This window comes from Aedes albopictus, chromosome 2, assembly GCF_035046485.1.
Source record: "Aedes albopictus strain Foshan chromosome 2, AalbF5, whole genome shotgun sequence".
In the NCBI taxonomy this organism is placed as follows: domain Eukaryota; kingdom Metazoa; phylum Arthropoda; class Insecta; order Diptera; family Culicidae; genus Aedes; species Aedes albopictus.
The window spans coordinates 384,573,168-384,595,990 of record NC_085137.1 but is presented as its reverse complement, the minus strand read 5'-3'; the positions used below and the strand labels follow the sequence as shown (position 1 = coordinate 384,595,990).

Here is a 22,823-nt window from a genome sequence, read left to right as displayed (position 1 = left end):
GATATAACGTACACAAAATGTTTCCCCAAATTGCGCAAATTTTGGGTAGCAAGGCTAATGCTGCAACACAGCATTGATTTGAGTGATTTCGTAGATTATCTGGGGGTTATTACTGGAAAAAATGAAATTTTTCAATGGTGTACGTTATATCGAAGCAAAATGTACGTTATATGCCCTCCCCCTGGATATTCGATCTTGACGCGATGGGAGGGCTTAACCCATTAGCACTTTAGCGCCAGTTCATTCACCACCGCTTGGACTTTGAGCTAGATATATCTAGTTTACGAGTTGAGCGCAAGTGAAGGAATCGCCGTAAGTGCTAATGGGAACCAAAGGAGTATCCGTTGTGCATTTATCACAATTCAATAACAAATTATAATTCAGCTTGCATAGACCTAATCTTTGCATTCTTTGAATTTTCTCAAATTTAACAATAATTGTTAAATTTAACGTAACGCAAGAGTGCGTTACACTCATCATTCGTTACTAGAAATCGTTAGTACACATGACAGGGGACGCTAGGATAAGTTGACTTACAGCCTTACAGATTAGATTCATTGAAATTAGAAAATTATGGACTGATTAGGTAAAGATAAAACTGTTGATTATAGGAGTTTATATTTGTATTTCTTATTTTTATGGGTTTTGTAAATTTATAAAAGACTAGCGAAATTAGAAACACAATTTGATACATTATTGACTATATTTTGACAAATAGGGTTTGACAAATTTCTTTACAATATCGAATGGAAACTCAAAAAGTGTTATCTAACACTATTATGAGAGTTATTTGGGGATGATGCTGGTGCTGTCAATGACTAACATCGGTTATTGACACTATTGGTAATCAGCTTGAAATAATTTTCAGAATGTATTATAAAATAACTGAGGATATTATCTGATTATTGTTTGGGGAAGCTGTCAGAAAAACTAGTTGCCCATATTGGCTAAAAACGCTAGCTCTGGTAGCTGTCTTCGAATAATTTTCAGAAATATCAAATCTTTAAAAATTAGCTACGACACATTTTTTTTTCTTTTTGCTCTTTGTATATTTCTTAAGAATAGTACTCTGAAGGCGGTAACATAGACATAGACATCCTTTTTTTTATCTCTGAATGTTGTCCAGTGACCTCGGAGATTTTCGATTATTGAAATATTGTTCAATTATCAAATCATCTTTGGAGCTTCCATTCGATCAAAACTCTAGTGCGATGGGAAAAGTTAAAAACAGTATTTTCAAAAACTACTACGACCCAATGCTAATTACTACACACTTTGCTCAAGTTGACGACATCGTCTAGTCCATTGTGAGTATTGGTCCTAGTAGGGGGAAAGGGTCCAGGCTTTGCTATCAGCTGTCCTGCAGCTCCACCTGATCACTCTTAAAAAAAAAAATGTACGTTATATCGAATTCACTATATCGAGGGTACGCTATATCGAGGGTACGTTATATCGAAGAATACCTGTATAACAACAATGTTTTGAAAACCTTACCCTTCCAATTTTTAATATTTTTTTTGTAGAAAACTGACTTCTAGCCTCAAAATTTTCCAAGAAGCCCAGGGTGGTCAAATGCTACTATTTTTTCATTTTTCACTGATTTTTAAAACAAGCAAAAAGTAACAATGTTGTAGATTTTTTATATCAAAAACAGATTTCTATTTCTATTTATCAGATAACGCATAGAGTAAGGTGGGACAAAAGTTCGACCCTAGTTGAAAATACATTTTTTTTTTTGTATCGCAGCAGATAAAAATAAATGAATACCGTGTGTTGATTCTACCATCCATGAGCTAATATTTTGCTGAACAAAATTACGTTATATGCCTTTTCAATTTTGAGTTACAACACTTTTTGTATGTGTGCGTCTTATTCGAACTCTTGCCCCACCACTGCACAGTGGGGAAAAACCGACCCAAAAAGGCACCTAATTATTGCGGCTGATTGCGATCTTTGAAGTCCATCTTTTCCGAATGGAAAAAAAAATGTCAAGGAATCGATTGGTGATAGTTTAATTCACCGGAATTGAGTGTAAGTGTCCATTTTGCCCCATTTTCCCCTAAAAAACACAATTTTTGATTGATGTAGAATTGACAGGTGCATTCTATGGGACACACTTCGATTTGTGTCATTAACTGAAAGCACCCATTTTTCCTCATTTCCCCTAAAATACTGTGTTTCTGAACTAAAATATAGTTTCAACTGATTGCGGCCAACCAACCAATTTTTACCTGATGTAGAATTAACCGACGCATTCCTCGGGATGCACCTCGATCTATGTCATTGACTGGAAGTGCCCATTTTGCCTCATTTCCCCCTAAAAATACTGTTTTTCTGAATTTAAAATTAGAATCAACTGATTGCGGCTTACCTACCATTTTTTTTTCTTGATGTAGAATTGACAGGTACATTTCATGAGGCACACCTTAACCCGTGTCATTGACTGGAACTGGAAGTGCTCATTTTGCCTCATTTTCTCCTATAAATACTATTTTTCTGGATAAAAAAAATAGTTTTAACTGATTGCGGCTAACCAACCATTTTCAATCTGATGTAGAATTAACCGGCGCATACTTTGGAACGCACCTCGATCTGTGTCTTTGACTGGAAGTACCCATTATGCACCATTTTCCCCTAAAAATAATATTTTTTCTGAATTAAAGAAATGTTTCAACTGATTGCGGCTAACCAATCAATTTTTACTTGATGTAGAATTAACTGGCACATATTTTTGGGCACACCTCGTTCTGTGTCTTTGGGTGGTGGTGCCTATTTTGCTCCAATTTCCCCTAAACTACGGATTTTCTGGATTTAAAAATAGTTTCAATTGGAAAAAAATATTGATTAGGTGCAATCAATTGGTCGGCGTTCAATCAGAGTGGACTACGCGATTTTTTTGGACAGGTAAAGATAAGCGAAGGAATTCGATAACTCTGAACTTTTCAACGTTTATTTGATGCAGATGGGTCATGACATAAATGAACTACAGTTTTTCAGGAAATAATGCGCTCGATTTGATATCCCAAGTGCCAAAATCATTGAAAAACAGATGGTCCGGTCTGACTTAACACCGACCAATTGAAACTATTTTTAAATCCAGAAAATCCGTAGTTTATGGGAAAATGGAGCAAAATGGGCATCACCACCCAAAAACACAGAACGAGGTACACCTTAAAGTATGCGCCAGTTAATTCTACATCAAGTAAAAATTGATTGATTAGCCACAATCAGTTGATACAATTGTTTAATTCAGAAAAATAGCATTTTTAGGGGAAAATAGAGCAAAATGGGTACTTCCAGTCAATGACACAGATCAAGGTGTGCCCCAAAGTATGCGCTGGTTAATTCTACATCAAGTTAAAATTGGTTGGTTAGCCGCAATCAGTTAAAACTATTTTTAATCTAGAAAAACAGTATTTATAGGGGAAAATGGGGCAAAATGGGCACTTCCAGTCAATGACACGGATCGAGATGTGCCTCATGAAATGTACCTGTAAATTCTACATCAAGAAAAAAATAGTAGGTAAGCAGCAATCAGTTTATACTAATTTTTAATTCAGAAAAACAGTATTTTTTAGGGGAAAATGAGGCAAAATGGGCACTTCCAGTCAATGACAAATATCCAGGTGTACCCCAAAGTATGCGCCGGTTAGTTCTACATCAGGTAAAAATTGGTTGGTTGACCGCAATCAGTTGAAACTATTTTTTAATTCAGAAAAACAGTATTTTAGGGGAAAATGAGGCAAAATGGGCACTTTCAGTTAATGACACAAATAAAGGTGTGTCCCATAGAATGCACCTGTCAATTCTACATCAAGAAAAAAAAATAGTTGAAATTATTTTTTAATCCAGAAAAATAGTATTTTTAGGGGAAAATTAGGCAAAATGGGTACTTCCAGTCGAAGACACAGATCGAGGTATGCCTCATAGAATGCACCTGTCAATTCTACATTAATAAAAAATTGGTTGGTTAGCCGCAATCAGTTGTAACCATTATTTAATTCAGAAAAACTGTGTTTTTAGGGGAAAATGGAGCAAAACGGACACTTACACTCAATTCCGGTGAATGAAACTAACACCAATCGTTTCCTTGACATTTTTCCATTCGGAAAAGATGAACTTCAAAGATCGCAATCAGCCGAAATAATTGGGTGCCTTTTTGGGTCGGTTTTTCCCCACTCTGCACTGGGGCAGAAGTTCGAATATAGTGTTTGTGGAATTTCGCTAACCGTAGCACACTGTTTTGACACTTTGGTGAGAGGAATACCTGAAACCAAATAATATTTGGTGTTAGAACAGGAATGCAGTTCGATCTGGATTTTACCCAAATCAAGGTTAAATTTACTACACCAAAAATTAGTAGTTTTCAAACAAATTCAGAATAACATTTTTTTCAACTTTGATCGACTTTTTTCACTAATTCCATTATTTTTAGACATAATATGTACATTTTGCAGAATTTTAGGTTTTTAGCTAAAGTTGCCACATGACTCGAACTCTTGCCCCACAATTCGAACTTTTACCCCACTATGTGTAAAATATGATTTCCAAATCTTTTTTGGAAAAAGTTATACATGCTGAAGCATCTTCAAAATATACCTAGACCATCGCATATTACAATTTTTTGATCTAAAACCAATATTTTGTCATGTTTTTTTGTAAATATTGATCAATTTTCATAATTTTTGAAGTGAAAGACTCTTTTTTTAAAAAGGCTTCAAACAACCTTGATACCCGAAAGAAACAATTTGATTTGAGCTCAAAAACTTCAAAAGAAATTTTTGCCCCACTCGAACTTTTGCCCCACTTTACTCTAAACATCTCTCAAGATTTCTGTGAGTTTATTCTGAGATTTCTATTTCTTCCACCAGAGGTCTTTCGATATGCTTACAGAGTTTCCACCTGTTTTTCATCTGGAGATCTTTCCAAATTATTCAAAGTTCTCTTAATGGTATTTCGGGATAACTTTTCAATATTTTATCTCGGGATTTTTACGAGATTCTTGCGGAAGTTTCAAGCATTTCTTCAAGAGTGCTCCAATATTTCTCTTGTATTTCTGTACGGAATTTCGCCCGTAATTGCTCCCATGATTCCATGAGGATTTCAGAGTATCTCCTTGGATGTCCTTAATATTTCGCCTCGGCATTACTCTTAGAATTTCTTTCCGAGATGTCACATTTTTTTCTCATGTTGTTTTTTATGCTGAAGTTCCTGTCGACTGAGACTTTGCGATGTTACTCGCTAGATTTTACTTGGATTCCTCCGGATATTTCTCAGGTAATTTCTTACAAGGAATTTCGTAAATTATCCCAGGAGACATTCTGAGGAAAATTTGTGGAAAAATCCCAGCAAGAGCCATTTCAGGATATGTAGAACTGTTTTAAATATCACCCGAAAATATGGAAGTTTTGATTGCCCAGGAATAAAAAAAAATACAATAACTAAGACTGGGTTTGGTATTAGAGGGTTAAAGAAATCCAAAAAAGGAGCATCCAGAATCTCGGGACAATTTCCGGTTAAGATTTCAGGAAAAGTTCTGGGAATAATCCAGACCCAGAGAAAATCGGTAAAGAATCGGGTACAACTACGAGGAAAAGCATAAGCCTGAACGAAAACACGGGAAGAATTCGATAGAAAATATTGGCAACTTGTAGAAATCCCAGCAGGCACTTCGGAAAAATTTTAGGAAAAAGTCCTGGGTAAATTCAGAAAACTCTGAGGGACACCCCAGGACCAACACCGGAAGGAATTTGCCGAGAAAAGTTCCAGGAAAAACTCCGCAAATGATTCTTCAAAATAAATCCCGCGGGAGTCTTTAAGAAATATCCTAGCTCTTAGACAATTATTGAAGAAATTTCCGAAGTAAATTCCCAAAAAAAAAAACTCATTAAGAAATCCTTGGAGGAGCTCTAGTAGACATCCCAGGAATAACTCCTGTAGCAACTATGAGAGAAAATCTGGGAAGATAGTGTACTTTCATGAAAAAATATCAATTGTTTATCTTTATTTTGCATACATTGTTTTCCTCAGTTCGGGTGAAAAAAAAAATCCTAACAAAAATTTCGATATACTATACTCGTGGAACTAAGGCAATTCGGTAAATTTAGGATAGGGGAAATTTGAGTATTTCTCCGTTGATTAAAATTACCTATTTGTGCGACACCACTGAACATCGCCGACTGTTATGGCAGTTCACCAAACTAGTTCAAACTTTTACACATTGTACCGTGACGTTACAACGTTTTGACGCCTCTTCTGTCAGATTTTCCACTATAATTCGTAAATTCGACCATAAACCCTCAAATATTTTTACATATTCGGATTCCTTGTAAAATTTCCAATAAGTATGAACTGTTGAACAGTTAGTTTACAACGTTACAACGTTATAACGTCACGCTACTCGTTACCTTTTTAACATACATTCCCAATGAAAACTAACTGTTCAACAGTTCATACTTATTGGAAATTTTACAAGGAATCCGAATATGTAAAAATATCGGTCGAATTTACGAGTTATAGTGGAAAATCTGACAGAAGAGACGTCAACACGTTGTAACGTCACGGTAGAATTTATCATAGACTTCAATAGATTTTAGAATTTTTGGGCTCTTTCAACTCAGAAGCTCATCATTTATTGAGTTTAGGAAATTATGGATTTCCGAGAACATATTCTTATACATTATACATTATTGTTTAGGAAATTTTAAAATATGTATGGTCAGCCATGACCCCACGGGAAGCCTGTTTCGAAATGACAAATTCGAAGCGGAAGTTACAAATCTCGATTCGGCAACGCTGTTTGTTTTGTTTACAACAGCTTCCAACACTTACCACAAAACAAGAAGTTCAAACTTTGTACGTGACTTTGTTGTGGTGCAAGTTATTTTGTTTACGTTTGCTATTTATGGTCGATTTTTTTTTCAAAATTTTGAAAAAAGTGTGCAATTGAAGAAGTTTGAAATGCATTGCTAAGAATAGCGCTAATCATATCGACAGAAGTGAATCAAGCAGCAGCAATGGAAGGTTTTTCGAGAAGAGCAGCTGCAGAAGTTTCTTCATGATTATCATGATTATCTTTTCATTTGTTTTATTCTTCTCAAATTTAAGGAGATTGATCAACATAATCACCAATATCTCGAATTCCACAAATGTGATGTAAAATTTATGTTCAGATGAAACATAGGTCTCCAGTTAGCCTAGCGGTTAAGACTATGGATCGCCAATCCGGAGACGTCGGGTTCGATTCCCGTTCCGGTCGGGAAAATTTTCTCGACTCTGTATCATTGTACTTGCCTCACAATATACAAATTCAAACATTTAATTTCATGAGGATTTGTGATAATTTATCTATGTTTTATCAATTTTCGCGAAATACAGAATCAAGCAAAAACAAAAATCGCCTTTCTGAACCACTTAGCGTTGGTCATTGCAGGTATGCCCCCACACAGTTGCTGTTTCTGCCTTATCTGACCATTTATTTACTGCTGTGCACTTCTTCTTGGGACACGCTTTTCTTGACGACCCAACCAACCTGATAATAGCCAGTGAACCGGTAAAATACTTTTCCCACCCACACAATTCCCAGCAAGCGAGCTGAACTACCTTTGTGGCCGTGATTAGCTATTACAAACGAATAGGCTGAGTAAGGCGGAGAACTGGTTCAACTTACCTTTCCTCCAAACTGTCCCGTTCCTCTTTGTAGCGCTGTTCGGCACGATTGTCCGCTCCGGTTTGCAGCTTCCGCTTGATGGCAGCCAAGTCCAGATTCTTCTCCAGATTGGTGAACTCCTGCAGCTCTAGCAGCTCCTCTTCCAGCTCCCTGCATCTGCGCGATCAAATCAGAGATAATAAAAACAGAACATTATACGGCACTCCGATGATTTATTGCCGATGGCTAGCTTATGTGGAACTCGAAAATAGATTTCGTAATATTGATGTAACACGAGAATGAAGCGAGGAAGAGAGAAAAAGAATGCAATTATAGAGTAACATATGAAAAGAGTAGGTATCTGCAAAATATGAACAAACACGATTGTCTACTCTCTGAAATATCGATTTTAACTTGAAATTTCCTATAAATCAAAAGACCTTTTTCCGAATTTCGATCATTTTTCGTATTTTTTTAACATTCATTGATTATTTTGATTGAATCTTCAACTTTCCTTGTATTATCGACAAGAATAAATAGCAATCAATTAATATAAATTAAACTAAAATTGTCAATAAAAGGGCCATGAATCATCTTGAAAATCCTATTAGTTTGTATGCCACAAACATTCTACATAATCATAAAGCAGACTTCCATGCATGTTAAATGGAGGCATGAATCAGTTAGAAAAGTGTTTCATTTTCAAATAAATACACAGTAATAACGAACAAGCTGGGTAACTTATCACGCGATATTCTCAATGTTTACGTTTGGCAGATAGCCCTTTTTCAATTGTTACGCCAGAATTCTGCTCTGAAGTTCAACTTACAAGTTACAAAGCAACACGGTGTGTTGCGATGCGACGGCGAAGATCGCCCGAGACTTGAATGGAGCAAGCCAACGGAGCACCGGGAAACGCGAAAATAGTCTACCGAGATGAACGAACGACCGAGAGCGACTAAAATGTCCCACGTCGTCGTCGCGTGCTAAACTTGGACGTAGAATTTCGTACGGCGCGGTGCGAAGTAGGGGTAGGCGGGGCATAATGAGCAGGTGGGGCATAATGAGCACATTGTGTTTTCACTGTAAATCTTCAAATTAACAAAACAAATTGCTTGATTGTAGCCTTATTATCTAAAATCCAATAAGTTGATGACAAAACATTAGTCAAAAAATCCGTTTACCCTGAAAAAAATATCAAAATGCGTAAAGTGGTCATGTACTGGGCTGCCCATAACTGCATAACAGTCACATTCGACATAAGTAGGCATAGGAGAAAATGGAGTTTAAAGTTTGCAACATGTGCTAGTATGGAGACGAAACGAAATTTCAAAAATTTGTTAATAATTTAAAAATGATCCTTTTGCAATGAAATTTTCTACAGTTCTTCTTGTATGCTGGACAAATAGTTAAAAAAAATCATCAGACCAAAATATGATTGATATTACGCTTTGACACTAGTGTCTATTTCCAGTGAGACTGTTATGCGGTTACATTTATAAATTTTAGCTAATGAGACAAAACGACTTGGTATTTGTTTCACATTTTGCAGAACAAACTTATAAAGTCCAATTGGGTGGATGAAAGTACTGATGAATGGGAGATGATCCCCGGTATTAACTCAATATTGGCAAAAAATGCAAATGTTACAATTATGCAGTTATGGGCAGTGGGAAAATATTATAAGAATAAGGTGACCTAAAATAAGGTTTTGGGTATCGAAATCACAACTTAGTGGGCATCTATCGGTTTTCTTGATATTCCCTAGGCCAATGAAATGTAGTTGTAACACTTTTCAACCATTTGTATAATTATTTTGTTGAAAAAATATGCTTCAAAGAGTTGGTAGTAGGGTGGGGCAGAATGAGCAACTAGTGATAAAATAATGAAAATCAACAAACAAATTTTAATTTTGGTTTTCTCTGTTTTGATGCATATAGTAAGGTTTTGTTTGTAACTTTCAATTGATTAACTTGAAAATTTCAGTATCTGTAAATTATCACCGTTTAAAAGTTCCTCAATAGAAGACTCATTGAAACCCCAGAGCTCCCTACAAATTAAACCCCGTAATCCCTTCAAATTCTCATTGATTGTTGCCGGTATGCTTTATCATTGACAAGAATAGTCAATTAGCATTTGATTGTGTACAAAACTGATATTGATCATCCTGCCCCACCTAGGGTGCTCATTATGCCCCACCCCTAAAACGCAACTCGCGATTTTATACGTTTTTAAAAACATAAAATTCTACAACATTTATAACTTTATTCGGAATTTCAACGATTAGCTTTTGTCAGTTAAGGTTCAAATGGGGATTGAACGTTAAAATTACACATTGATTGCATTTAATTTACTGGATTTGGTGGCAAAATGCTTAGGATGCTCATTATGCCCCGCCTACCCCTATAAGGTAAAATGCGCAACTCAACACTAGTGCATCCCTTTAATGAACTGCGTTGCTCTCAGCCAGCTGTCTCTGTATTCTAACCGTCTTGGTGAATCTCAGCTGTGGTCGCAGCTCACTGCGTGAATGTATATCGGAGTGCTTCTACCTACAAAAGCTGCACCGACGACAACGACATCGATGGCAGCAAGTATATAAAGGTGAATGAAATGCAGAGTAATGCAAAATAAACAAAAATCGCTGACTGAAGCACCTAGCAGGGTCTGAATGCCTTCAGTAAGTGGCTTAAGGTAGCAGGATATCTGTTCATTGGAGCAAAGGCTTTTGTGTTAAAGGTATACAGTTCTGAAGTCCAGCATATATTTCTGATACATACAAAGTACCCCAATAGCACCATTAAATAATTCATATGATTCCAAAGGGTCCATATTTCATAGTTTGTTATTAGTCTTGTAATGTAACAGTTAATAAGATAAACGGCTATAGATCACAAGGAATGATGTCCAAAACAGTTTGGACGAGGTCTGGTAGGTTTGGAATAAAAACGTTTGGCGTAAAGGACATTTGGCATTAACCCTCGAGCGATCGCGCTGTTGTATTTTGTACAACACGTTGAAAAAATCTCGCTTTTTGTACTCAGCATTAGTGTGGTGCTGACGCAGGTAGTCAACCGCGCGAGTTACAGAAGGTTAAGAACGTTTCGTATGATAGACATTTGGTATAAGAGACGTTGGTTCGAAGATTCTTGTGCTCATTCGCCCACTTTTCAGTTGATAGCCATAGTTGCATTCGTTGAGTGCTCTGCTGAGGGGATTTATTGCAAGGCAGAATCGTAGTGGACTAAAGGTATCGCCTTGAAATATCCCTGTCTTGATGCTGATAGTTCTGGATCGCAACACAGCTGCTTCAACTGTAATTTATAGGGATGTACTTCACATGCGCATCGGGGTTGCATTAGCCTAATAACGTTCCCGTCTACCTTGTACAACTGCAGTACCTTAAGAAGGTACGAGTGCAATACTGAGTTACTCCTTCTTGTAGTCGATGTACGCCATACTTAGGTTCTTCTAATATTCGGTTGCTTGATCTACATTGACTGCATCTCTGTAGCACAGACAAACAGACGTAACACTTGCGAAATTTCCGTCGACCACGCTTTCAACGATCATTTTAAATTTTCCTAGTTGTGGCTTTCACAACCAGAGGCGCGCGTATCGTTTTTCTATGCGTTTGACGTGTCACACTAGCGCTTTCTGTTGACGATGTTGCACAACATAGTGATTCGTGCAACTTTTCCACCAGGTGATGGTAGTGTGAACTGGGCGATGGATTTGCATGAAAATCGTTCAAGGTGTTACGTCTGTTTGTCTGTGTTTGTAGCCTTGCGTGTGTTTGCGATACCTTTTTTGTTCTTCAACCATCACATTGTTGGCATCGCAATGGCCTTGTGTCCTCATAGCTACTACCGACGACAACACCTTTTAAAGACTCCAGAGGCATATTATTGGTCTGTAATTTGCTGGATCTGCTATGTTTTGGTCCTTCAGTTATAAGTAGCTACGTGGGGTCTTCTAGCACCATGTTGAAGCATTCCGCCATCCATTCGTGGATCATCGTGAGTTTTTTATACCAAAATTTATAGTAAACTATAGATCATCTAGGTAATGAGAGCAAAATATCCTGTTTTCGGATGCTTACTGCACCTGTTAGTCTATAGGAATCCCGCAATACTATTCGGTGCCGGGTTGGGTCTGTCCTACGGAACTGCGTGACTGCTGTGGTCATGTCAAGCGCTAGTTCATCGAGTAGTTAGGCAGCATCCATTTATTACGTAACGCTAAAATCGACATTTTCGACCCCATACCACCCCCCCCCCCTCCCCCCTCCCCCCTCCGTAACGCTTTTTTGTATGAAAAACCTTTTTTTTTGTATGGGCCGTAACGCTTGGCCGTCCTCCCCCCTCTCCCTAGAGCGTTACGTAATTTGTGGACGGCGCCTTACTGTCGTTGCATATCTGCTGTAGATCCAGGAGCAGTGTATGCAGTGGGATCACGACTCTCACTTGGGTTCCTCTCCTCTCCTAATTCCCTCTGCGTTTCCAGCTTGATGCACTCCACTTCTACAGCGGAGAGCATATTATGATATATAAATGTTCGCTGCCTTCTTTTTCTTCTTGGCGTGACGACCCAATTGGGACAAAGCCTGCTTTTCAGCAACTTAGTGATCTATGAGAACCTACACAGTTATTGACTAATAGCTTCCTCCAGAGATGGCATTTCACCGTAGCGATTCACTGCGGCGTCAGTTTATCGACCACACTGGGGATAGGAACATTTTTCACCACACCAAGAAGCCAGTTTCTCTTGTTTTGGGTGGTAGGTAGACCAAGCGCTAGTGCGTGCTCTTGCTCGTCCGCCTTGGATCGAGTGTGGCTCACTCTTTCGCGCGCATCGCTCTCCGGCGCTCTCCCGTGTTTTCACCCAACAGTCACCGAATTATCACCATGGTGTCGCCGGGGCGAGAACTCTCCGGTGTTTCACCGCAGCGCGCACTCTGGCGCAAAAACCTCACTGGAGCGCGCGCCCGGGTGATTTTTTACACTTTCACCGAAGAGAATTTTAAATCGCTCTCGCCGCACTGTTGTGTGGCCTAGTGCTCAGGGAGCTAAGAGATTTGTTTCTACCCACCAAGCTTGCGCGCATCCGAATCGCAGTGGTGGATCCACATATAAGAGAAGGGCTCCTGTTCAGATGCACAGCGTGAGTGGTGTATTTTCTATTTCTCTTTCCCACACTGAGGATATGGACATCTCTGGCTTCCTCTGCCAAAGGCCATTATGCAGTGCATGTGTATATTGTGTGGCAAGCTCGAAGATGCTCTATGCGTTTCTTGACTGACCGGCAAGGATGAGAACGCTCACTTGCTATTTTCTCAGCTCAGAAGCGTTCAATAAAAAAAAACGATGTATGGACGACTTTTGCCTTGTGGTTTTGTCTAAAAGTTTGCCGAATAAAGTAGGGGTCGCACACGCATACTAAAGTCGTGTGGGAGCTGCGAAGGCAACTCTCCACGAGGTGATTGTAAATTACACTCACCTCGTGGAGAGTCGCTTTCACAGCTTTGTCACTACTTTACTTTAATATGCGTGTGCGACGTTTTTTGATTGAACGCATCTGAGCTGAGAAAATAGCAAGTGAGTGTAACTCTTTGCAAGTGAGTGTTCCCATCCCTGCTGACCGGGAATCGAACCCATCATTCTCAGCATGGAAATGAAATATACCCGTGCGCTTACCGCCATCATGTAAATTCTTTAAGTTTTTACTGCTTCGCTCCTGGAACTCGTTTTGAAAATCGTCTAGAAGTTTATTCTGAAAATACCACAAAAGAAGAATTCCTTCTCAAAATACTCTAGTAGTTCCAGGAGTAATCCCTAAATCAATAGGACAGATCGGTGAAGTACTAGATTTGTAGTAATGAGCTGAATTTTAGTATGGTGAGAAGGTCAATTCTCCGTTTCTGCAATGAAATGGTGCAAAAAGCGTGGGTATTATGATACCTTGCCTAATTTGATGCTGTTTGAGCAAAACTTTGGGTAACAGTGTTGTTGTTTTTTCCATTTCTTGCAATATAAAAAACATAGTTATTCAAAGTTTTGCTCAAACAGCACCAAATTAGGCAAGGTATCATAATACCCACGCTTTTTGCACCATTTCGTTGCAGAAACGGAGAATTGACCTTCTCACCATACAAAAATTCAGCTCATTACTACAAATCTAGTACTACACCGAACGTGCCCCATTGCTTGAATTAATCCCCAGAATGAACTCTCGAAGGAATCCCACACTAAACTCATGTAGGGATTCGTGAATGAGCTTCTGAAGGAAATCCTCGAGAAATCTACGGAAAAAAAATTGTCAATGAATATGGAATGAATATGAAATGGAGGAAGAATTCTTGGAGTAATCCCCAGATGAAATCCAGAATAGGAAGCAATCAGTGAAGTACTAGATTGAAAGTAGTGAGCTGGATTTTTGTATGGTGAGATGATCAGTTCTCCATTTCTGAAATGAAATGGTACAAACAGCATGGGTTATATGATTTCTTGACTAATTTGATGCTATTTGAGCAAAAGTTTGGGTAACTGTGTTGTTGTATTATTTATTTCTTGCAACTTCAACAACACAGTTACCCAAACTTTTGCTCAAACAGCATTAAATTAGGCAAGAATCCATATAACCCATGCTGTTTGCACCATTTCATTGCAGAAATGGAGAACTGATCATCTCACCATACAAAAATCCAGCTCACTACTTTCAATCTTGTACTTCACTGATTGCTTCCTATTAGTTTCTGGAGGAAAACCCAGCAGAAATTCCAGATGTCATTCTTGGGCTAATTGACAGATTGATTTCGTGGAACATTTCTCAGGTGGAGTTTCTGGAAGAATCCTCAGAAGAAATTTCTGGAGGAATTCCCCAAAAAACTGTTTCTGGAGGAATCTTTACTACCAGTGGCGTCGCGTAACCTCACTTTTTACCTGTGCACCGACCCTAAAACTTGCAATTGCAGGGGATTTATGATGAAAATCGAAATAGAAATGAGTGAAAGCAGCTATTATTACAAGCAAATTTGTTAAAAAAAATTCATGAATTTATACTCGGTGCACAGGTAAAAAGTGAGGTTACGCGACGCCACTATTTACTACCTAATGTCAAACGCAATTGGAAGAGTGTGCTGGTTCGAATATGACGATTTACTCACACTAAGATAAATAGTTTTCCCTTCATCTGTGATGTGCTCTGCTGACAGTGACTCATGATTTTCAGCAGTTCTACTACTTGTCTTGATAAAGTGGTCTTCTATTATATCTTTCTTCTTTGATTTTTGACATATGACAGATATACTTTTCAGTAATAGGTGGAGTAGCTGAATATATAAGCAATAGACCTCTTCATAAAAAATGAAATTTCTCGAATTCAACCAGTCACCCCCACATCTTAATTCTAATGCTGAAACAAACTTCCGGTCAAATTTTCAGCTAAATTGGTGAAGATTTCGAGGTGCCTCAAGTCAAAAATGTGTTTTTTGGTCATTTTTCACCTTTAAAAAATGCCCATGAAGGCTAGAAGCCATATAAAATATCGCGGCCGCCAGTAAATGAAAGTTTTTTTCTATTCCTTACAACTTTTGTGAACATTATGTGCTGATCGGAGAATGTTTTGATCATATTCTTTCGATTTTCAGTCATGCAAGTACCCTAAAAAGTTACATTTTTCAACAGTTTTTGTTCTACGAAATTCAAACACACAAGTTTTATAAAAAGTACCAAATCATTAAATAATTACCCACATTTTTCTGAACAATATTGCCATACATCATTTTCTTATTCGATCTACGAAAAAAATCACAAAAATCGAAAAGTAGAAGCTTTCCTGAGTTTTTTGATATCTGGGGTTGAAGCAACTGTTGGCAGACAGAATAATCAAACATAGTAGCTTTGCTTTTTCTTGATGATTGCGATGATTGATCATTGATTCAAGTGACAGGTAGGCACAAGCAAACATTGCTTTAACAAAAGTGACGAATAATGTGTCACAGTAGAATGTGAGGATTGGCTCAGATGGTAAGGCTATGGACTGGCAAACCAAAGGTTCAGAGTTTGAATATCGTCATTTTTATCGTAATTTTTATCATCAGGCGGCCGCGATATTTTATATGGCTTCTAGCCTTCATGGGCATTTTTTAAAGGTGAAAAATGACCAAAAAACACATTTTTGACTTGAGGCACCTCGAAATCTTCACCAATTTAGCTGAAAATTTGACCGGAAGTTTGTTTCAGCATTAGAATTAAGATGTGGGGGTGACTGGTTGAATTCGAGAAATTTCATTTTTTATGAAGAGGTCTAATAAGCAATTACAAAAACTTCTGTAAACATGGCGTCGTCAAGTCTTCTGAGACAGTGATACTAGTCATGTTAATGGATAGAACTAGTCTGCCCAAATACGCATAGTCGATGTAAGCGCCACTGTAGTTTTCAACACACATTTGCAATTTTTACAATGAATAAAGATTAAATTCGATTTTTTTTTCCTCGTTGACATCTAAGTGACGGTTGAATCTTGCACTCTACTTACAAAAACTGGTTCACATGCGTTATATATTAGCTTTTGTATACTGACATTGGCAATGGTGGTTACGTCGACTATGCGAACATGGGCAGTTAGTGGTGGACACGTTTACCGTTAACCGTGAACGCATTTCGAATGAACATTTGCTTCTATTTTCACAAAGGCCATTTTAAAGTTCACTATCAATATTCCCCAAATTGCGTGAGAGATGTACTTTTCTATTTAGGAGGAAAAAGTTCAATTTAATTTATTAGTTTTCGAGCAATCGATGAGCAAACACAGTTTAACGATTAATGGTTAACGAGAACTATCCGTTCACCGTTAAATTGCGTTCGCTTTTTAATAACTAAAAAAAGCAAGAGTTGAACTTTTTCTACCGCAATAGAAAGCTACTCCCCACTTACAAATGGAGGAATATTGATAGTGAACTTTTCAATGACTTTTGTGAAAATAGAAGCAAATGTTCGTAACGGTTAATGGCAAGCGTGTCCACCCTTGGATATTTAGTACAGAGGAAATTTGTTGAAGTTATTCATGTGATAGGAAATACAATTTCCTGTTTATGACCAAACAATCATTTTACGATATAGGGTATGTGTTCCATCAGTAATCTCACGCTCCCATATTCATCCTATTCGAAAACAAGCGAATACGGCACCGATTAATTCCGTTCTTTTTGTTTTCATGGGTGCTCACTTCTAACAAAAAATACAAAAACAAGAAACAAAACAAACAGCGCCTCAATCCTTCGTTTTTCGTAGGATGAAAATGGGAGTCACATGTTTAAGAAGGGAACCAATACCCTACAAATGCAAAACGATCAGAAGGCTCTCAGTTGAAAACTGCTGAAGTCCTCATAGAACACTAAGATGAGAAGCAAACTCTGTCCAAGTTGAAGCGTCACGCCAAAATGAAGATCATCCTGCACATTGTTCCCTGGTTTACAAACGCAAACCCCCGAAATAAACTCGAACGTTTTAAAACCGATATCAAAACAATAACATATCGCCAGATCGACCTTCTGTATCGCAACGTGCGCTCTGCATCGACACCGAATACCAAATGTAAACAAACTGTCACGTAGTGACGACGAATCAAGCCTGTGCTGTTGTTTCTATAAATAATGGGGCTTAAGGCGGAGCATTTCCCATAATTATCCACTACGGGACCCGAAATAGAATCAATCCTAAACTTGCTCTCACTATACTGCATGCACATCACCCGCTCAGTCAGTCGCAGAGGGGCACAGATGTTTCCGGATGATAGAATTAATAAATACAGACTTGGTAGTTTATGAACACCATTAACGGTAGCGTAAATCATAAATTTCAACGATGGTGAACTGTGTGAAACTAAAATTATAACTGTACAAAAAAATCATTTAATTGTTTTTGAAATAATCAAGTCTAGTATTTAATAATTTTTTATCATGATCGAACATTTATATTTTTGTCAAAAGATTTACATAAAGACGTACATGAAGTTAATTAATTTTCAACAAAAATAAATAAATATAGGAATAATTGCAAAACATCCAAACCAAAAACGTCACAATCAATGTGATATAATGCAATTACCGCAAAAAAAAAATAAGATATGCCTCCAACATTCCCGTCTTATCGGGTCTTATCTCTCTCAGCATGTGACTGTTTTTGGCACGTTCTTGTAACCCTTGATCGGCTGATCGGATTCTCCACTCCTTACCACACACGAAACACTCAAATGTTTGTTTTATAGAGAGATACCTTTTTATCGACTACGACACTGCATAAAAAGTATGTTCGTGGTTTATTTAAGTGAGTGTGAATGAAATCTACGGGAAAGAGAAATACAGATTTGCTCCGAAGACCGAAGAGATTATCTATTGCACGAATGGCAGTGAACATGAGAAGATGAGACGTCAATGTAAATAATTGGATTTCGTTACTTTTCCTTTGGGGTAATTGATCAGTATTGCGCGTAAACGGAAGAAAACTTTAGGGGAAAATGCGAATTAGGATTTTATGGAATTTCTTTAAATATTTTTCCTGATTTTTTTTTCTGAGTTCCCTTCCGCAGAAGCTATTACTATTATTTCCCATGCAGTTTTCGATCTTTCAAGGCATTTCCCAGGCTTTTCTTCGTATGTAGTTGTTTCCGGGATTTCTTGCAGAGATCCTTCTGGGGTTTATCTTGGAAGTTTTGCAGATATCACTCCCAGAGTTCTTTACAGAATCCCTACCGTACTCGGGGGTAAATTGTCTCATCATTCTGGCTGTTACTCATGATTTTTTTATAACAGTTGTTCTCGGCATTCTTGCCGGGATTTTTCAAAAAAAAAACTTTCTCGGAATACATTCTTCTAGGAAATGAAATTCTCTGTAATAAATTCCCGGAGAAATATCGAAAGGAACTCAGGAAGAATTCCTGAAAAAACTGGAAGGGACATCATGGAAAAAATATCGGTAGGAATTATAAAAACCATTAGAAAAAATCCGCGAGAAACAACCCAGGTAACCATTAAGCATTATATTTAGCACGTAAGTAGCACTTTATGCGCCTTTAAGACATCCTATTTAATGCTAACAAGCATTATAGTCGCCTTAAGTGCTACTTAAAAGCCGGTTTTGGCCCAATATACGGCTGAATTAATGCAAACCCCCATCTAACAGTGACGCCCATGACGAATATTGTTGACATGAGCAATTGACAGCTAGGTGATGGCATCTTGTATGTTGTTTAACTGCTTGACAGTTAGCATTCTAAATGCTGATTAAGTGCTTAATGAAAAAAAAAAACAGAAACAGAAAAAAAAATTAAATATATGTTTTATTTACTGATCTGTTTCTTCCTCATGATCATTTTATGCCGTACGCATTTCCACGATTGTAGCTCGTCTTGTTCCAATTCTAGTTTTAAGCTGTTTGAAGTACAATTTTATTACCGAATTATCATTTTTATTCTGCTGAGATTCGAACTCACTGTCTCTACATCCGACGTCATAGTCCTTGTTCGTTACCACTAGGCCATGGGTGCGATGAAAACAAGGTTGATTTTAGCTTAATATTAAGATTCATTATCGCCAGCAAACATTACAAGTTAAACATTCAATTTAGTTCCATTCTCAAAAATATTACTTTTGTTATAGACTAGCGTAACAGAGCAATAAAGTTCATGTAATCACTTTAGCTATACAAAGTATAGCAATAAAAAAATACATATATTTTTATCTACGCGCACTCACTTCATATCTCTTGAATGAAGAAAAAATCTAGTAATGATCGCCGAAAATAAAACGATGTGATATTTTTAATTAGGGCTTCTGAAAAGTTAAGCTTGATCTTGCGAGAGCTCTCACTGTCAACATAAACATCGTTCGCATTGAAAGTGACAAGTCGGCCAGCATCTTCTCCTCGCTTGCAGTTCGGAAACGAAAAATTATTTTGATTTGCTAGGAGAATAATTAACGAGATAATTGCAAGGTAAGTTTCAGAAAAGTAGTTCTGTTTTAGTTTATTTTGATTAACAATGTGCTGTTCCAGGTACCATGGCAAAACGCGGCCCAAAAAAGCGATCGGCAGCTGCGCTTTTTGACTCCATTCGGACGAACGTCGAAAACGATGCGGCTGGCAAAACATTTTCTGATGCTGCCGTACAAACCGATCAAAGTGAGTTCGAGTCGGCAGCAGGTGCTAACTTATCCGACGCAAAATTGAACAAGTGCTTGACTCTACTCGCTCACGCGAACGCAAAACTGGATGCTCTGGGCTCTTCCGGATCATCACGTTGCCAGCACGAATGTCAGGCCATCGGAGTTCAGAAAATACCAATGGAACCAGTGAAAAGTCTACGTGAACTCGAGTTGCTGGAGGAGAATACCAAACAGAAGGAGTTTGTTGCATCAATGATGGCTTCGATTGGTCAACTACACGGTCGTAAGCGATATACAGGAAAAGGAGGATCCGTGTGTCTACAGATAGTGGACTATTTTTTTGACCGCCAGTTTTTGCTGCAATGCTCGTGGACCGGAACAGGGCGTAAACATTCTGAGCAAGAACAAGTGCTCCGGAAGATCCCGTTCAGCAAGTTCGAAAGCACGATTAAATTGTTTCACCAGACCGTGCTTCAGTCAGATCCAGAATATTCTTTTGACGAGTGCAAGGCGTTTTTACATCGGTGTTTGCGGAATGCTAAGCAGCGTTTTGAGGAAATAGGTGGAGTACGCAAACCTGCCGCACGCAAAAGGAAGCTCCGCGACGCGAACGAACAGGAAGAAGAGTACGAAGAGGAGATCGTTGAGGATGAAAGCGGTCAGTCATCTCTCATGTATGTGGAGGATATTGATCAGGTCGGAGGAAGCCGCGGAGTGTGGGAGATCATTGATATAAAGCGATGCCGAGAGCGATGCCATGCTGTTGCTGGGGACGCTTGAGTGAATTACCATTTGTTAAAGCAAATTCTTTTAAACAAATCTGAAATATTTTGAATTGAATTCATGGATTGATGAAATAAAAACACGGTTTGACTTTTACTTACTGTTTTACTCTCTTACTGTTTTACAATTAAATCGTACACAAAGTATGCTGTAATGGTACATATACTGTTTTCTTGCCTATGGGAATAGCAACCAGCTTGCACAAGATCTCTTTGAATGAATATAGCCTATTTGGTTCAAAAGTATTGTCTGTGAAAGTGCAAAGTACATTAAGGTCGAACGACTTCAGCGGGCTTTTAAACTGCGGCTCTGTATTTTTCAGTGCTTTTCCTAACACTCCTTTGACGCTTGCACTAATCATTGCAATAATTTTCTTGTTTTTAGAAAGAAACCACATGTCAGCAAAGTTGTTTTGTAATGTGAATCCTTACGATAATGTGACTCGAGAGAATTGCATCGTATCTTCGCTATAGACCACTTCACGGCGAAATTCTATCTCTTTTACTCCTTCAGAGAGTTTGAAAACAACAGGACCAGTACCTGTCAAATTTGACAGGTGTTGGTCCTGTTGTTTTCTAATTTCCCGTAGGAGAGAAAGAGAACGATTTCTTGATGACGTCACCGTGCAATGGGCAATAAGGACGCTGAAGCAAGGGGTAGTTTGGAAGCTTCATTTTCTTATCAAAACTTTGCCGCTGTTTCTCCGTGATTCGATTTACAATTTGGTGCAGTGGGAGGCGACCGGAACGAACTAGCTTTTTTATATGATAAAGATGATTTTCAAAAGGATATGATGCGATTGTATTCAACGGGCCGAACCGACGCACTTCATCTACTACATGAACAAGATTGTGCTGATTGCTTGAGACAGTTTTGAAGAATTTGTCATAGTTCTCGACAAAATTCTCGAACAAAATTGCTGCTACAGGCAGATAATTGACGTAAAACTCGCTTGAGCAAATTGTTACAGCGCAAAACAAATTTGCAAAGTTCTCGTAATGTTCCTTATCTATGAATTCAGGCAGTATCGCGATACCAATATAGTTTAGGAAAGATGCGCATTCTGATGCCTTCCAATGAGTTAGATTGAGTAATCCACGGCCTTGACGGTGTATTTCAAGCGGTAATTTAACGGTGGTCAGAATTTTGTCGATAGTAGACACTGTTTCAACTGACCACTTTTTGTGGTAGAAATGACCGTCTTTGTATATCGAGAGCAATTTTTTTGTTATTCCCAAATGGAGTAAATGTAGCGAGTCACCAACAATCACGTCCTCCACTATATCAATGGGTAACTTCAAGAGAGGTGTGTCAACGAAAACCATTTTTACCTTTCCATTTTCGCGCGTTTTATACATTTGATGATGTCCATCGTATATCCTATTGCGAAATCCAGAATCTGTCCGTTTTGCGGCAATTTCGGTTGGATAAACATTTGTATGCAGTTCCTTTGAACGTTTTCCGATACATGTGCATTTAAGGCAGCCGTGAAAAGCATTGAAATTCGCAGTACCTGATAGAAATGTTTAATAAAATTAATATAAGTATATTGTAGAAGGATTATGGTGGTTCGCGTGTACCTTTGATGAATGCCCTTGCTGGCGAATCACAAATAAAAGCCCTGATTTTGATGGATAATTTATGGTCATTTATAATGACACCTGTATTCAAAAGCGGTAACGCCTCATCAACGAATGGCTTCAAAAACTCTTCAACGCGTTTCGGCTTAACCTTTCCATGATAAATACCAATGATCATAGGCTGGAATCTTGGCTCTTCATGGACATTGAACAGTATTGGCCAAACCTGGTCCGTGCCGTTGTTAAATAATGGTAAACCATCAATATTGATATTTATCGAAACAGATCGTGTCGGCGTCGGTGGTGTAGTGGTAAGCGTGGTTGCCTCTCACCCCAGTCGGTCGGGGTTCAATTCCCGTCGACGCCGATGGGATTTTCTGAGACATAAAATCCGTGATCACGTCTTCCCTCGGATAGGAAGTAAAGCCGTAGGTCCCGGCCCATGTGTTGATGGGTTCGATATGTAGGGTCCTCAGGTGTGGTGGCTGTCTCCCTGGGGCGTCGGAATTTAAGGCTTAGCTCCTAGACCCAGCCGACGTAAAACACAACTGGCGCCGAACGGTGCTAGTTGGCCAGAAAAAAGAAGAAGAAACAGATCGTGGTTTGTCGAGGTCATAAAAAGCTTCCCGGAGGCATTTTTCTACAAAA

General features: G+C 38.3%; 2 protein-coding genes across 2 annotated transcripts in view; one reads left to right on the top strand and one right to left on the bottom strand.

Annotated features, from left to right (window-relative positions):
• Positions 1 to 22,823, bottom strand: part of LOC109400725 (uncharacterized) — a 59,085-nt gene that overhangs the window by 24,782 nt on the left and 11,480 nt on the right. Inside the window, exon 3 of the mRNA XM_029878925.2 lies at positions 7,670 to 7,825. Coding sequence (XP_029734785.2) covers positions 7,670 to 7,825 — 156 coding nt within the window. The remainder of the gene's footprint in view (positions 1 to 7,669; positions 7,826 to 22,823) is intronic.
• On the top strand, positions 18,664 to 21,061 carry LOC134288392 (uncharacterized). Its single transcript, XM_062853137.1, has 2 exons — positions 18,664 to 19,642; positions 19,703 to 21,061. The coding sequence occupies exon 2, from the start codon at positions 19,708 to 19,710 to the stop codon at positions 20,590 to 20,592; it is 885 nt and encodes a 294-aa protein (XP_062709121.1). The 5' UTR covers positions 18,664 to 19,642; positions 19,703 to 19,707; the 3' UTR covers positions 20,593 to 21,061.

Excerpts from the sequence above, each read along its gene's own strand:
- LOC134288392 (XM_062853137.1), top strand. The coding sequence starts at position 19,708 with ATGGCAAAACGCGGCCCAAAAAAGCGATCGGCAGCTGCGCTTTTTGAC.